Source organism: Oncorhynchus nerka, linkage group LG15 (assembly GCF_034236695.1).
Source record: "Oncorhynchus nerka isolate Pitt River linkage group LG15, Oner_Uvic_2.0, whole genome shotgun sequence".
Taxonomy (NCBI): domain Eukaryota; kingdom Metazoa; phylum Chordata; class Actinopteri; order Salmoniformes; family Salmonidae; genus Oncorhynchus; species Oncorhynchus nerka.
In genome coordinates this window covers 58225030-58242358 of record NC_088410.1, presented here as the reverse complement: position 1 = coordinate 58242358, position 17329 = coordinate 58225030, and the positions used below count along the sequence as shown (strand labels likewise).

General features: G+C 44.6%; 1 protein-coding gene across 1 annotated transcript; it reads right to left on the bottom strand.

Annotated features, from left to right (window-relative positions):
- Positions 1 to 37: 37 nt before the first annotated feature.
- si:dkey-7k24.5 (somatomedin-B and thrombospondin type-1 domain-containing protein) lies at positions 38 to 15818 on the bottom strand. The gene is made up of 5 exons (XM_029682873.2): positions 15342 to 15818; positions 4440 to 4631; positions 3167 to 3245; positions 1076 to 1258; positions 38 to 847 (listed from the first exon to the last, which is right to left on the bottom strand). The coding sequence occupies exons 1-5, from the start codon at positions 15580 to 15582 to the stop codon at positions 727 to 729; spliced, it is 816 nt and encodes a 271-aa protein (XP_029538733.1). The 5' UTR covers positions 15583 to 15818; the 3' UTR covers positions 38 to 726.
- Between the last annotated feature and the right edge of the window lie 1511 nt (positions 15819 to 17329).

Below are 17329 nucleotides of genomic sequence, written 5' to 3'. Positions count from 1 at the left end.
TCATTGTAACATACAGAAATTCCAGGGAACTGAAGGGGGAGATTTGACAGACTTTCAGACTATCCCCACCTCTTCTTCTACTGTTGTTTTTGTAGGTCTCCAGGCTACTGTTTGTTTTGTAATATTTTTACCTGTCGACTTTCTAATGCTGTAAGTTGTTGCTGTATAAATGTTCTGTTGTTCGATCGATGCATGTCGTAACTTTGGAGCCGTGACTGGGTGTGAAACATGCACAACGCCAGTTTAACTGTCCTGTAAAAAAGTGTCTCAATGTCCCAAGATCTTTCTATTTCTTTTAAAAAGGCAACATTCCCCTTGGATGACTGAAAATTCAATAAAAGTCTAATTAATGAATGGGTTGAGTTTTGGTTATTGACATGTGTTACAGGCATTATTGAAGGCTTTCGCTAATACAAAGACAAACTGCACTGACAGTTACATACACTTAGAAAATAATCTACAATAGTATTTTTTTTAAATAAATATTCTGGCCAACCAAAGAACAAAATTACCCGAATGAGCCGCATTAAACACGATTAAATTGTTGCCAGAGGTTTCATATCAATTGTTATGTTAGACACTGGTATGATCAGGTCCATACGGATGCACGCAGCCCTGTTGGTGTTGCCTTTTGATTATGCCTGATCCATGTGCTGTCCGGTCTGTCTGTGTATGGCCATGAAGAAGTTGTAGACTCAGGTCTGTAGACTAGACAGTAACCCAGGGTTATATGAAGAGGAAGCTGTGGACGGTGGGACAGGAGCAGGATTCTAGTCTCCTGACACGCCTCCACACGCCACGACACCTGGGGTTACCCACCGCCTGCCACTGCAGAGACTGCCTGCCACTGAAAGAGGGGGGAGGGACAATGAAAGACTGCCGTTGATTTATCTAGTCTAGACTAAGGCTGCCACCTAGTGGCTGAAATCTTACTCTTCAAACAAGAATAGCAACATTGGGTTAGAATGTAAACACGATTTAAACGGAATGTCCTAATATCTTTACCACATATGTATAGCCTCAAGCTCTCTTCTCTCCCCTCCCCTCCTTTGCTCGTGGGCCCTGCATGTCTTACCTCTCCTCCTCGTCCTTATCTCCATCTCCAGAGCAGTGTGTCTGCCCGGCAGCGAGGGCTGGAGGCTGGCACTCCACACAAACTTGGTGGCCCTCTCTCAGGTACTGCATCCAGCGGGTGTGTGGCCCCACACTACGCTGGCACCCAGGGGTCAGGGAGGTCAGTTGGAACTGCACACAGTACCTGGATAAGTATACACATTACAGACACACAGTGGCAAGAAAATGTATGTGAACCCTTTGGAATTACCTGGATTTCTACATAAATTGCTCATCAAATTTGATCTGATCTTCATCTAAGTCACAACAATAGACAAAAACATGGTGTGTTTAAACTAATAACATACAAATTATTGAATTTTGCTTGTCTATATTGAATACATCATTTAAACATTCACAGTGTAGTTTGGAAAAAGTATTCGAACCCCTAGGCTAATGACTTCTCCAAAAGCTAATTGGAGTCAGGAGTCAGCTAACCTGGAGTCCAATCAATGAGACGAGATTGGAGATGTTGGTTAGAGCTGCCTTGCCTTATAAAAAAAATATAAAAAAATGTGAGTTTGCTATTCACAAGAAGCATTGCCTGATGTGAACCATGCCTCGAACTAAAGAGATCTCAGAAGACCTAAGATTAAGAATTGTTGACTTGCATAAAGCTGAAAAGGGTTACAAAAATATCTCTAAAAGCCTTGATGTTCATCAATCCACGGTAAGACAAATGGTCTATAAATGGAAAGTTCAGCACTGTTGCTACTCTCCCTAGGAGTGGCCGTCCTGCAAAGATGACTGCAAGATCACAGCGCAGAATGCTCAATAAGGTTAAGAAGAATCCTAGAGTGTCAGCTAAAGACTTACAGAAATCTCTGGAACATGCTAACATCTCTGTTGATGAGTCTACGATACTTAAAACACTAAAAAAGAATGGTGTTCAGGGGAGGACAGCACGGAAGAAGCCACTGCTGTCCAAAAAATACATTGCTGTCCAACTGAAGTTTGCAAAAGAGCACCTGGATGTTCCACAGCGCAAAATATTCTGTGGACAGGTGCAACTACAGTTGAGTTGTTTGGAAGGAACACACAACACCCTGTGTGGACAAAAGAATTGCACTGCACACCAACATCAAAACCTCATCCCAACTGTAAAGTATGGTGGAGGGAGCATCATGGTTTGGGGCTGCTTTGCAGCCTCAGGGCCTAGACAGCTTGCCATCATCGACGGAAATATGAATTCCCAAGTTTATAAAGACATTTTGCTGAAGAATGTAAGGCTATCTGTCCGCCAATTGAAGCTCAACATAAGTCGGGTGATGCAACAGGACAACGACCCAAAACACAGAAGTAAATCAACAACAGAATGGCTTCAACAGAAGAAAATACGCCTTAAGGAGTGGCCCAGTCAGAGTCCTGACCTCAACCAGAGTGAGATGCTGTGGCATGACCTCAAGAGAGCAGTTCACACCAGACATCCCAAGAATATTGCTGAATTGAAACAGTTTTGTAAAGAGGAATGGTCCAAAATTCCTCCTGACCATTGTACAGGTCTGATCAGCAGCTACAGAAAATGTTTGGTTGAGGTTATTGCTGCCAAAGGAGGATCAACCAGTTATTAAATCCAAGGGTTCAACATATTTTTTCCACCCTGCACTGTGAATGTTTACATAGTGTGTTCAATAAAGACATGAAAACATATAATTGCTTGTGTTTTATTAGTTTAAGCAAATTGTGTGTCTATTGTTGTGACCTAGATGAAGATCAGATCAAATTTTATGACCAATTTATGCAGAAATCTAGGTTTTTCCAAAGGGTTCACATACCTTTTCTTGCCACTGTACACCCTCACACAAAGTACAGTAGAGACTGAGGGGAGGACAGCTCATAATACTGGCTGGAACGGAGCAAATGGAATGGCATCAAACCATGCGTTTGCTGTATTTGATATCATTCCACCAATTCCACTCCAGTCATTACCATGAGCCTGTCCTCCCCAATTTAAGGTGCCACCAACCTCCTGTACATTCATATACACACAGTGGTCAGAAAACAAGACAGGAATACTATGGAAGGAGACAAACACATAGACTGGATATCTCACCCTTCGACATCACTGTTATCAGGGATGTCCCTCTTCTTCCTGGCGTTGCCATAGCCACCGGTAGTGATGAGAGCCGGGACTGCAAAGACAATATCCATAAGGACAAAACCATGACAAAAATAGCATAGCTTTTTACCCCCCCCCCACACACACATTTTTTTATTTAACCAGGTAGGCCCATTGAGGTCAGAAGACCTATTCTGCAAGGGAGACCTGGGAATGTATCCTTTGCTTGAAGACAGAGGGATATCCGACAGAGACGAGAGGCATTAAAGACATATGGGTTAAGGTCCTTACCAGAGCATTTAGATATATAGTCTAAGGCAATATACACTGAGTGTACAAAACATTAAGAACACAGGCTCTTTCCATGACTGACCAGGTGAAAGCTATGAGCCCTTACTGATGTCACCTGTTAAATCCACTTCAAATCATTGTAGATGAAGGGGAGGAGACAGGTTAAAGAAGGATTTTTAAGCCTTGAGATAATTGAGACATGGATGGTGTATGTGTGCCATTCAGAGGGTGAACGGGCAAGACAAAAGATTTCAGTGACTTTGAACGGAGTACGGTAATTGATGACCGGCGCACCTGTTTGTGTGTCAAGAACTGCAACGCTGCTGGGTTAAGCTCAACTGTTTCCCGTGTGTATTAAGAATGGTCCACCACCCAAAGGACATCCGGGAAACTTGACACAACTGTGTGAAGCATCCCTGTGAAATGCTTGACACCTTGTAGTCCATGCCCGACGAATTGAGGCTATTCTATTATATCTGAGTGAATAGTAGAATACACAAGTGTAGTTTTGAAATTTGGTTGTGCATCATCACTTTTGCTTTTGTTATGCCAGTCAATGAAAGTCACTCAATTATCATTCCCCCCCAAAAAATTAGATTGGTAAATTAGTCTAGTCAGCGTGCCCAGGGGCCAGCTGCAGGTACCCTAGTGGTTAAGAGCATTGGGCCAGTAGCCGAAAAGGTCACTGGTTTGAAACCCCGTGCTGCCTAGGTGAAAAATCTGACATGCCCTTTGAGCAAGGTACTTAACCCTAATTGCTTCTGTAAGTCGCTCTGGCTATTAGCTTCTGCTAAATGACTGAAATGTAATGGCTCTGACCTCGAGGGCGCCCCCATTGATTTTGTTAGTCAATCTCACTCCGATATCATTTTAACATGGCATAAGTCGTGACAAAATGTGTAGAAGGGGGTGCAACTCAATACAAGGAAGGTGTTCTAAATGTTTGGTACACTCAGTATATGGCTGTGGTGCTTACCTAGTGATTTGCTGCACTGTCGGTGGTGTTTCCTGTACTCTGCACAGCCGGCGTGCTCCTCCACGTGTGGACAGGGTTTCCCCCCATTTCGGGGCTCCTGCAGGACTTCCCTGCTCCTTATCCGAACTGTGGCCCTGCAGGGCTCACCACAGCCAGACCACGCAGTCCACTCACTCAGCACACAGGACACCGCTAGGAGGGATGGGGAGGACAGGCAAGGCCAGCTCCAGGCATAAGCAACATACATTCTTTTTTTGGAACTCTCAACTTACTGTTGAGAGTTAGAATAGTAGAATACACAAGTGTAGTTTTGAAATTTGGTTGTGCATCATCACTTTTGCTTTTGTTATGCCAGTCAATGAAAGTCACTCAATTATCATTCCCCCAAAAAATATTAGATTGGTAAGTTAGTCTAGTCAGCGTGCCCAGGGGCCAGCTGCAGGTACCCTAGTGGTAAAGAGCATTGGGCCAGTAACCGAAAAGGTCACTGGTTTGAAACCCCGTGCTGCCTAGGTGAAAAATCGGACATGCCCTTGAGCAAGGTACTTAACCCTAATTGCATCTGTAAGTTGCTCTGGCTATTAGCTTCTGCCAAATGACTGAAATGTAATGGCTCTGACCTCGAGGGGGCCCCCATTGATATTTGTTAGTCAATCTCACTCAGATATAATTTTAACATGACATAAATCGTGACAAAATGTGTAGAATTTTCTACTAACTCTCACATAGGGACCCCAAAAGACTAGAGCGGGCCCTGGGGACAGGATAGCATGAGAACATGGCAGGGGTAAATGAAAGCAAGTACAAGCACGACTCTATGGTAGAGTGCCCTCCACTGTATGCATTTGCTACTGAAAAAGCATTTAGCATTTTTAGACAGCTAAATAAAAAGTAAATTGGTATACAACTACAAGCAAGGTATATATATATATATGGGGCGGCAAGGTAGCCTAGTGGTTAGAGCGTTGGACTAGCAAGTTCAAACCCCCGAGCTAACAAGGTACAAATCTGTCGTTCTGCCCCTGAACAGGCAGTTAACCCACTGTTCCTAGGCCGTCATTGAAAATAAGAATTTGTTCTTAACTGACATGCCTGGTTAAATAATGGTAAAAAAATATAAAAACACTATGAATTACAAACAAATCATATGGCTCACGTGACAATTAATCATCACACTTTCAGGAGAATCTCAATGACTTTTGCACCAAACTGGGGCAAAACGACCATATGCAGTGTTGTCAAACACAGGTCTTATTGTGTTGTAGAAATTGACACACTTTGGGTAACATATTATACACTACATGACCAAAGGTATGTGGACACCTGCTCGTCGAACATCTCATCACAAAATCATGGGCATTAATATGGAGTTTGCCCCCCCTTTGCTGCTATAATAGCCTCCACTCTTCTGGGAAGGCTTTCCACCAGATGTTGCTGAGGGGACTTGCTTCCATTCAGCCACGAGCATTAGTGAGGTCGGGCACTGATGTAGGGCGATTAGGCCTGTCTTGCAGTCGACGATCCAATTCATCCCAAAATGTCTTTATGGACCTCACCTTATGCACGGGTCACTGTCATACAGAAACAGGAAAGGGCCTTCCCCCAGAGCCGGGAGGGCCTATACGCTCACTACGCAAGTTGCGCAGGGCCCCGCAAATTCCGCAAGGGCCCCGTCTCCCCTCGTGTCAAAGCGGGTGTCAATGTTTACACTCGATGAAAAGATGAAGCGAAACTATTCTTCTGGTCACGAAAAGAGAAGAAGAAAAAGACAACAACACGAGAGTGAATTGTGGGAACAGCGATCAGGTAAACGTGTGTTCTCTCCTCTCCAAGTTTGATGTCAGCAAATAACAGTAACGTTAAGTTGATGTGCGAGCTTGCAGTGCATCTCGCTCTAGTCTGTCTTGCTAACCTTGCTGGGCAGTGCATCTCTTGGTCTGTCTGTGTCTTGCTTGCCTGCCACTTCCGGGGCTGTGTGTCCTGTGACTTTGTGCCTGACAAAAGTGAGAGTGAAATACTAACTATTTATTACGTTTGATACACGCCAACGGGCAACAATAAACAGCAGCTCGAAAAAGATATCCGCGTCGAGCGGGAACATGCGTTCATATGCGCGTGCACGAAATGAAACTCGCGCTTTCCAGCAGCAACCTCTGTGGGGACCAGTCCAGACAATATATGGGTGTGATGGCACTCCTCACAGGCACACATCATTTTAAAACAAGACAATGATTGTCTCGTCTCTCAGACCAGGTTTAGTTACAACTCTGGACTAATGCAAGATGGAAAGCAATGGATTGACATTGACTATAATGTACAGTGGGGCAAAAAAGTATTTAGTCAAATCAAATCAAATTTTATTTGTCACATACACATGGTTAGCAGATGTTAATGCGAGTGTAGCGAAATGCTTGTGCTTCTAGTTCCGACAATGCAGTGATAACCAACAAGTAATCTAACTAACAATTCCAAAACTACTGTCTTATACACAGTGTAAGGGGATAAAGAATATGTACATAAGGATATATGAATGAGTGATGGTACAGAGCAGCATACAGTAGATGGTATCGAGTACAGTATATACATATGAGATGAGAATGTAGACAAAGTAAACAAAGTGGCATAGTTAAAGTGGCTAGTGATACATGTATTACATAAGGATGCAGTCGATGATGTAGAGTACAGTATATACGTATGCATATGAGATGAATAATGTAGGGTAAGTAACATTATATAAGGTAGCATTGTTTAAAGTGGCTAGTGATATATTTACAACATTTCCCATCAATTCCCATTATTAAAGTGGCTGGAGTTGGGTCAGTGTCAATGACAGTGTGTTGGCAGCAGACACTCAATGTTAGTGGTGGCTGTTTAACAGTCTGATGGCCTTGAGATAGAAGCTGTTTTTCAGTCTCTCGGTCCCAGCTTTGATGCACCTGTACTGACCTCGCCTTCTGGATGATAGCGGGGTGAACAGGCAGTGGTTCGGGTGGTTGATGTCCTTGATGATCTTTATGGCCTTCCTGTAACATCGGGTGGTGTCCTGGAGGGCAGGTAGTTTGCCCCCGGTGATGCGTTGTGCAGACCTCACTACCCTCTGGAGAGCCTTACGGTTGAGGGCGGAGCAGTTGCCGTACCAGGCGGTGATACAGCCCGCCAGGATGCTCTCGATTGTGCATCTGTAGAAGTTTGTGAGTGCTTTTGGTGACAAGCCGAATTTCTTCAGCCTCCTGAGGTTGAAGAGGCGCTGCTGCGCCTTCTTCACGACGCTGTCAGTGTGAGTGGACCAATTCAGTTTGTCTGTGATGTGTATGCCGAGGAACTTAAAACGTGCTACCCTCTCCACTACTGTTCCATCGATGTGGATAGGGGGGTGTTCCCTCTGCTGTTTCCTGAAGTCCACAATCATCTCCTTAGTTTTGTTGACGTTGAGTGTGAGGTTATTTTCCTGACACCACACTCCGAGGGCCCTCACCTCCTCCCTGTAGGCCGTCTCGTCGTTGTTGGTAATCAAGCCTACCACTGTTGTGTCGTCCGCAAACTTGATGATTGAGTTGGAGGCGTGCGTGTCCACGCAGTCGTGGGTGAACAGGGAGTACAGGAGAGGGCTCAGAACGCACCCTTGTGGGGCCCCGTGTTGAGGATCAGCGGGGAGGAGATGTTGTTGCCTACCCTCACCACCTGGGGCGGCCCGTCAGGAAGTCCAGTACCCAGTTGCACAGGGCGGGGTCGAGACCCAGGGTCTCGAGCTTGATGACGAGCTTGGAGGGTACTATGGTGTTGAATGCCGAGCTGTAGTCGATGAACAGCATTCTCACATAGGTATTCCTCTTGTCCAGGTGGGTTAGGGCAGTGTGCAGTGTGGTTGAGATTGCATCGTCTGTGGACCTATTTGGGCGGTAAGCAAATTGGAGTGGGTCTAGGGTGTCAGGTAGGGTGGAGGTGATATGGTCCTTGACTAGTCTCTCAAAGCACTTCATGATGACGGAAGTGAGTGCTACGGGGCGGTAGTCGTTTAGCTCAGTTACCTTAGCTTTCTTGGGAACAGGAACAATGGTGGCCCTCTTGAAGCATGTGGGAACAGCAGACTGGTATAGGGATTGATTGAATATGTCCGTAAACACACCGGCCAGCTGGTCTGCGCATGCTCTGAGGGCGCGGCTGGGGAAGCCGTCTGGGCCTGCAGCCTTGCGAGGGTTAACACGTTTAAATGTCTTACTCACCTCGGCTGCAGTGAAGGAGAGACCGCATGTTTTCGTTGCAGGCCGTGTCAGTGGCACTGTATTGTCCTCAAAGTGGGCAAAAAAGTTATTTAGTCTGCCTGGGAGCAAGACATCCTGGTCCATGACTGGGCTGGGTTTCTTCTTGTAGTCCGTGATTGACTGTAGACCCTGCCACATGCCTCTTGTGTCTGAGCCGTTGAATTGAGATTCTACTTTGTCTCTGTACTGACGCTTAGCTTGTTTAATAGCCTTGCGGAGGGAATAGCTGCACTGTTTGTATTCGGTCATGTTGCCAGACACCTTGCCCTGATTAAAATCAGTGGTTCGCGCTTTCAGTTTCACGCGAATGCTGCCATCAATCCACGGTTTCTGGTTAGGGAATGTTTTTATCGTTGCTATGGGAACGACATCTTCAACGCACGTTCTAATGAACTCGCACACCGAATCAGCGTATTCGTCAATATTTTTATCTGACGCAATACGAAACATGTCCCAGTCCACGTGATGGAAGCAGTCTTGGAGTGTGGAGTCAGCTTGGTCTGACCAGCGTTGGACAGACCTCAGCGTGGGAGCCTCTTGTTTAAGTTTCTGCCTGTAGGCAGGGATCAACAAAATGGAGTCGTGGTCAGCTTTTCCGAAAGGGGGGCGGGGCAGGGCCTTATATGCGTCGCGGAAGTTAGAGTAACAATGATCCAAGGTTTTACCACCCCTGGTTGCGCTATCGATATGCTGATAAAATTTAGGGAGTCTTGTTTTCAGATTAGCTTTGTTAAAATCCCCAGCTACAATGAATGCAGCCTCCGGATAAGTGGTTTCCAGTTTGCAAAGAGTTAAATAAAGTTTGTTCAGAGCCATCGATGTGTCTGCTTGGGGGGGGGTATATACGGCTGTGATTATAATCGAAGATAATTATCTTGGAAGATAATGCGGTCTACATTTGATTGTGAGGAATTCTAAATCAGGTGAACAGAAGGATTTGAGTTCCTGTATGTTTCCTTCATCACACCATGTCTCGTTAGTCATGAGGCATACGCCCCCGCCACTCTTCTTACCAGAAAGATGTTTGTTTCTGTCGGCGCGATGCGTGGAGAAACCCGTTGGCTGCACCGCCCGGATAGCGTCTTTCCAGTGAGCCTTGTTTCCGTGAAGCAGAGAACGTTGCAGTCTCTGATGTCCCTCTGGAATGCTACCCTTGCTCGGATTTCATCAACCTTGTTGTCAAGAGACTGGACATTGGCAAGAAGAATGCTGGGGAGTGGTGCGCGATGTGCCCTTGTCCTGAGTCTGACCAGAAGACCGCTACGTTTCCCTCTTTTTCGGAGTCGTTTCCTTGGGTCGCTGCATGCGATCCATTCCATTGTCCTGTTTGTAAGGCAGAACACAGGATCCGCGTCGCGGAAAACATATTCTTGGTCGTACTGATGGTGAGTTGACGCTGATCTTATATTCAGTAGTTCTTCTCGACTGTATGTAATGAAACCTAAGATGACCTGGGGTACTGATGTAAGAAATAACACGTAAAATAACAAAAAACTGCATAGTTTCCTAGGAACGCGAAGCGAGGCGTCCATCTCTGTCGGCGCCAAATCAGCCACCAATTGTGCAAGTTCTCCCACTTAAAAAGATGAGAGAGGCCTGTAATTGTCATCATAGGTACACTTCAACTATGACAGACAAAATGAGGAAAAAAAATCCAGAAAATCACATTGTAGGATTTTTAATGAATTTATTTGCAAATTATGGTGGAAAATAAGTATTTGGTCAATAACAAAAAATGATCTCAAAACTTTGTTATATACCCTTTGTTGGCAATGACAGAGGTCAAACGTTTTCACAAGGTTTTCACACACTGTTGCTGGTATTTTGGCCCATTCCTCCATGCAGATCTCCTCTAGAGCAGTGATGTTTTGGGGCTGTTGCTGGGCAACACGGACTTTCAACTCCCTCCAAAGATTTTTTTATGGGGTTGAGATCTGGAGACTGGCTAGGCCACTCCAGGACCTTGAAATGCTTCTTACGAAGCCACTCCTTCATTGCCCGGGCGGTGTGTTTGGGATCATTGTCATGCTGAAAGACCCAGCCACGTTTCATCTTCAATGCCCTTGCTGATGGAAGGAGGTGTTCACTCAAAATCTCACGATACATGGCCCCATTCATTATTTCCTTTACACGGATCAGTCGTCCTGGTCACTTTGCAGAAAAACAGCCCCAAAGCATGATTTTTCCACCCCCATGCTTCACAGTAGGTATGGTGTTCTTTGGATGCAACTCAGCATTCTTTGTCCTCCAAACACGACGAGTTGAGTTTTTACCAAAAAGTTCTATTTTGGTTTCATCTGACCATATGACATTCTCCCAATCTTCTTCTGGATCATCCAAATGCTCTCTAGCAAACTTCAGACGGGCCTGGACATGTACTGGCTTAAGCAGGGGGACACGTCTGGCACTGCAGGATTTGAGTCCCTGGCGGTGTAGTGTGTTACTGATGGTAGGCTTTGTTACTTTGGTCCCAGCTCTCTACAGGTCATTCACTAGGTCCCCCTGTGTGGTTCTGGGATTTTTGCTCACCGTTCTTGTGATAATTTTGACCCCACGGGGTGAGATCTTGCGTGGAGCCCCAGATCGAGGGAGATTATCAGTGGTCTTGTATGTCTTCCATTTCCTAATAATTGCTCCCACAGTTGATTTCTTCAAACCAAGCTGCTTACCTATTGCAGATTCAGTCTTCCCAGCCTGGTGAAGGTCTACAATTTTGTATCTGGTGTCCTTTGACAGCTCTTTGGTCTTGGCCATAGTGGAGTTTGGAGTGTGACTGTTTGAGGTTGTGGACATGTGTCTTTTATACTGATAACAAGTTCAAGCAGGTGCCATTAATACAGGTAACGAGTGGAGGACAGAGGAGCCTCTTAAAGAAGAAGTTACATGTCTGTGAGAGCCAGAAATCTTGCTTGTTTGTAGGTGACCAAATACTTATTTTCCACCAAAATTTGCAAATAAATTCATAAAAAATCCTACAATGTGATTTTCTGGATTTTTTCCCCTCATTTTGCCTGTCATAGTTGAAGTGTACCTATGATGAAAATTACAGGCCTCATCTTTTTAAGTGGGAGAACTTACACAATTGGTGGCTGACTAAATACTTTTTAGTCCCACTGTATATATTGAATTTAAAATGTTGATTAGCTGGGCATAATCATATGGATGCACATCTCTCAGTAAATAATAACCATCAAGTATTCAGCCAAGCCATAGTATAAATAGTATTTTAGATTTGAAAATGTCTAAAAATAAATCTGGGGGAGCCAGTTTGAATGGGCCTGATGCAGCTGATAAAATGTATAATGGTATCGTTATCTATAATTTACAGGTGCTATGCTTAAGTTTGTCAGTAGAGGAGATGCTGGATCATCAGCCAGTACAAGCACAGACTCAGTTGGTCCACATCCAGTCAGTACTAACACAGACCCAGTACAGCTGGCTTCAGAAAATACAAACACAGACGCATTACTGGCAGCTTCAGCAAACACCAGCACAGACCCAGGTGAAGTACAGCCAGTACTAGCACAACCAGAGGTGTACAGCCAGCATCAGATACAAGCAGCTCAGACCCTAATAGAACAGTTTCAGCTCCACCAAATGACCCAGCAGATTGGCCCCCAGCAGATTGGCCCACAGCAGATTGGCCCACAGCAGATTGGCCCCCAGTCTTTAACAGACTTTATGAGGAACCGAGTTAGTGTGCAGAGGTCCATTCAAACCGGGAATGGATTTTTCAAACCCTAAAAACAAGTCTAGAGGAGGTTTCCATTCAGGCTTATTACAGAGACAGCTGTCAAATGCGGGAAAAGATTACCAGGAGCTGGCTTTCATAACCAATCAAAAACCACACAGTGTATTGTTTTAGCTGTAAGCTCTTTTCTACAAAAGACCACACAATAATAAAGGAAGGTGTGAATGACTGGTCAAATATCAACACCATTCTGAAACCCCATGAGTGTAGTCCTGAACACACAAACAATGCCATTAAGTGGAGAGAACTTGATCTGCACCTAAGTCGCGAACAGACTCTTGACCAGATACCAATGACAGTGTTTGGAGGCTGAAAGAAAGAGATGTCCTTACATGTTTAATAAGTATCACCTAGCATTCAGAGATTCATCAGACAAACTCTTCCAACCAGATAATGGAAACTTCCTAAAAGAGGTTGAATTACTGGCAAAAATTGACCCCGTAAGGGAAAATCATCTCAGCAAAATTAAAGATGGAGAGACACATGCTCATTACCTTGAGAAGCGCACAGAGAATGAGCTGACACAGATTGGGAGTGACAAGATTCTGGAAGAAACAGTGATTCAAGTAAGAGACTCAAAGTACTTCTCCGTTATCTTGGACTGTACACCTGACAGTCACCAGGAGCAAATGTCCATTATTCTGAGAAGCGTGGCTTTTAAAGGGAAAGTCAGAGATCAAGGAGCACTTCCTCGGCTTGATGTTGAGTTTGTTGAGTTTACAACAGGCTTGAATCTGTCCACTGTCATCTTAGATAAGCCACACGAGCTGAAGATCCCATTTGAAGATTGCAGAGGGCAGAGGGCAAGCTTATGATAATGGGGCCAACATGAAGGGCAAGGAGTACAAACCAGACTGCTCCAAAAAAAATCCCAGAGCCGTGTTCGTCCCACGTGGAGCACATACACTAAACCTTGTCATTACAGATGCTGCCAAATCTTTAAAAGATGCAGTTGTTTTTGTGTTGGGCGTGTGTAAAATCTCTTCACCTTTTCAGCTGGCACACAAAGATGGAGTGTTTTGAAGAAACACGTAACTGTGAAGTCATGGAGTGACACAAGATGGGAGAGTAGGCTCCAAAGTGTTCATGCAATCCTTGTTTCTGGCGTCGGAGGTTCGGGAGGAATTACTGGAAGCCAGACAGTGGAGGCACAAGCATTTGCAGAGGGTGTTGAGTCCTACCGCTTCTTGATTTGCTGTGTCGTATGGTGTGAGATACTGACAATGACAAACAAGGTGAACAAGCTCCTCCAACCTGCCTCAATGCAGTTGGATATCGCAGTGAATTTAATCTCAAATGCAAAGGCCTCCCTCACTACATACTGGCAAACTGTATTCTGAGGCCCAGACAACAGCCAAACACATTTGTGAAGAAATAAATGTGGAGGCTGTTCTGATAGAGAAGAGCCTGAGAAACAGCAAGAGGCATTTCAGCTATGAGGCTTCTGACGAACCAGTGACTGAGGCACTGAAAAACCTTGAAGTCAACTACTTCAACATTGTGGTCGACTGCTGTGACATCCATGGATGAGAGATTTGAAACACTCAACCAGGTGAAAACCAAATACGGAGTGCTGCTGACCTTCAGCACTGCCTCTCAGATGTCCAGTGAATCTTTAAAGGCTCACTGCATGGAAGTTGAAAACACTCTAACCTTCAGAGATGACTGTGACCTCAGTGGAATGGATCTGGCACACGAGATTCAGAATTGACGTTTGAGTGGTCTGGCCATCATGAGCATAAATCATGACGTGGGGAAACATGTCACAGGAGCGTTTGAGTGGTCTGGCCATCATGAGCATTAATCATGACGTGGGGAAACATGTCACAGGAGCGTTTGAGTGGTCTGGCCATCATGAGCATAAATCATGACGTGGGGAAACACATGTCCTATGATGACATCATTGATGATTTTGCCTCAAGGTGCAGAAGAGGAATATTTTGATGGTAAGATTTGAATTCAAACATTCAAATGTTTACACACTTAGTAACATTTAAGATTGTATGGCAGAAGTGCATTTGTGTAAATGACTGCTTAACTATGTGACATACTTTCTCAACTTCTTCCAGACAGTCCAGAGAGACTGGTGCTGAAAATGCCCAGGCTGTAGAGGGAACCAAAGTTAATCACACAGCTGTATAGGTTTTATTTGACTATTTTGAGACATATAGCTGCAGCCATAGCCTACAGGGTTATGTTTACATTGTATAGACAAAGCTAATTGTATAATATTTTGAGGACTGGACTAATGACCAGGCAGCAGAGCCAAAGATCAGTCATATATTTGATTATTTTCTACATTTTATATTTTCTAGAATTTCTTATTTATGTTAATATTCACTTATCTTAAGAATCTATAGAAAATATTATATTCAATACATATTTTTTGTTTATACCTCGTTCGGTATAGGTCTACTTATTCTTAGACCGACAGATGGAGCAAACTGTTTTAAAGGAGGGAGGATTGTAGTGGGAGCACTGGGGTGTCAGGTGTGACTGTGAGGCAATGGTTTACATGGCTCACGGGTCAGGTAAGAGGGCCCCTTAGCAGAATTTTTCTTAGGGCCCGGGGAGGTCAGGACCGGCTCTGCCTTCCCCAAACTGTTGCCACAAAGTTGGAAACACAGATTCATCTAGAATGTCATTGTATGCTGTAGGATTAATATTTCCCTTCACTGGAACTAAGGGCCCTAGACAGAACCAGGAAAAACAGCACCAGACCATTAATTCCTCCTTCACCAAACTTGACAGTTGGCACTATGCATTGGGGCAGGTAGTGTTCTCCTGGCATCAGCCAAACCAAGATTCGTCTGTCAGACTGCCAGATGGTGAAGCATGATTCATTTGATGGGTGTCCACATACTTTTGTATAGTGTATGGGAAACTTACCTGGACAGGCGAATTCATAATCATGACAGCAGTCCAGAGTAGAGGTACAAGCCTGGTCGCAATAGCAGGTGCCATACGAACGGTCAGCTCTCAATCCCTTACTGACGCACGACCGGTCGTGCCCAGTGCAGCAAAAACCCGTGTCCTGACACCCTGCCTCGTTCGGGACGACCAGGAAAACTAGCAGCACGACACAGGAGTAGAGCCAGCGGCCGGTAACAGTATAACTGAACTGGTGCATGACTATTGGCCTAGACTAGTATTTCTGTGGGACTTAGCGCCGCGGCTAACACCTGTAAAATCGTAGAGCTGTGTTCACACGCCAAAGTTGATACCAGGGGATTTTCGATTTCGTTTATCTCAGTATTTCGATTTTTAGAAAAGATAGGCTATCATTCTGAATTTTTTGACACAGAGTTTGTTCAGCAACTATCCCCATAATGGGATTCTAAGTGCCATCGGGTAATATACTGTAATGGCTTTCGCTCTCTTAAAGGGACAGTTCGTTTCTCTGACCACAGCGCTCCCTACAAGGAAGCTCATTTGCCTCAAAACTAAATGAAAGAAAACAGTACAGCTGTGAAGTAAGGCTTCTTGATCATATTTTTCATAATTTGCATATATCCTCTTCTGCGGGGCTCTTAATTTAAAATACCATGGTTATTAAAATAGCAGGCTACTGTTTATAATACGGTGATTTTATAATTGCATGATATGTGGATGTGCGTTTAACAATGTTAATGAATGGTCACGGTAGGGATGTATGTGCATGCCTGTGAGAATCTTTACTTAAACCCATAAGGTTTTATTATGATAAGTAGCCTACAGTGACAGTATGTGGCCTCATCTCCATTTTCCCTGGATGAATTAGTGGGAGGCATGAGTAACTTGTTTGCTTTGCACTGCCCATTCTTTCTACCCCCGTTGGCTGAAGCTGCCAGCTTTCCTGGCCGCTTGTGCCTCAACATGTGAAAATAATGGATTGATCAAATTCCTAAGGCCAGGACCATTCATGCAGAACAATAACAACACTGTGGACAGTGCAGCAGCATGGGTCTTCTGCTCAAATACATATTTCCCAGCTACTCAGTGCTGAGTGTGTGCTTGAGGACGTGTGGGCGTGGCGGGGCAGTTTCCCAGGCATTGACCTGACTGCAGTGCCTCTCTCCACAGACACACAAAAATACAGACAGACACTCACACACACACACACACACACACACACACACACACACACACACACACACACACACACACACACACACACACACACACAGAGCTAGAGTGCGGCCCCGTAGAGGGGCCCTGTCCTGGTGTAGTCTGGGAACCTCTGCATTTACCGCTCTAATAAACACAGATCAGCTCTAACTGTCATAGACAATCCACAGAAACAATTCATAGTCCAATCAAATGTTACTTGGGGAGTCCCCCCATTTCAGATAAGCATGGCACATAGTAAACTCATCCAATGGTCCGTTTCTACATGGTACCTGTTAAAGGATTTGTATTCCAGATAGTTGCACATGTTAAATTAACCACAAGTAAGCCAAGTAAGTTATTTGGATCAACACTTGGATAATGTTTACAATCTGAAAGCGGCTTAGAGTATGTTTTTCTTGTACAGCCGTGAACAAAATGCTGTAACAGATACCTGATGCAGTAAAGGACACTAAATAGGGCCTATTGACTTCTCTCTGAGTGGCAGCAATATGCGTAGCTGCAATTACTCCGCCTCCATCGCTCTCAAACTACTTATGTTCTTGTCTCCATGTTTCTGTATCGAGCATCTTATCAGATCTCTCTCGTTAACCATTAACACCTGGAGGTGAATCAGACGCCACCACCCATCCAGCCGAAACCACCACCACACAATCTAGGATCAATTTAGCCTTTTATGTCATAATGAATAAGAGAGGGGACCTGATCCTAGATCTGCATTCCTTCTCCGAGATACTTTACGAATATGGGCCCAAATTTATTATGTAAGT

Bases quoted from the DNA above. Each gene is read 5' to 3' on its own strand.
- si:dkey-7k24.5 (XM_029682873.2), bottom strand. From the start codon at position 15,582: ATGCACCAGTTCAGTTATACTGTTACCGGCCGCTGGCTCTACTCCTGT. The intron at 3,246-4,439 runs GTAAGCACCACA...TTGTCTTTGCAG, and splicing joins ACAGTGCAGCAAATCACTAG to TCCCGGCTCTCATCACTACC. The intron at 1,259-3,166 runs GTGAGATATCCA...ATACTTATCCAG, and splicing joins GATAACAGTGATGTCGAAGG to GTACTGTGTGCAGTTCCAAC.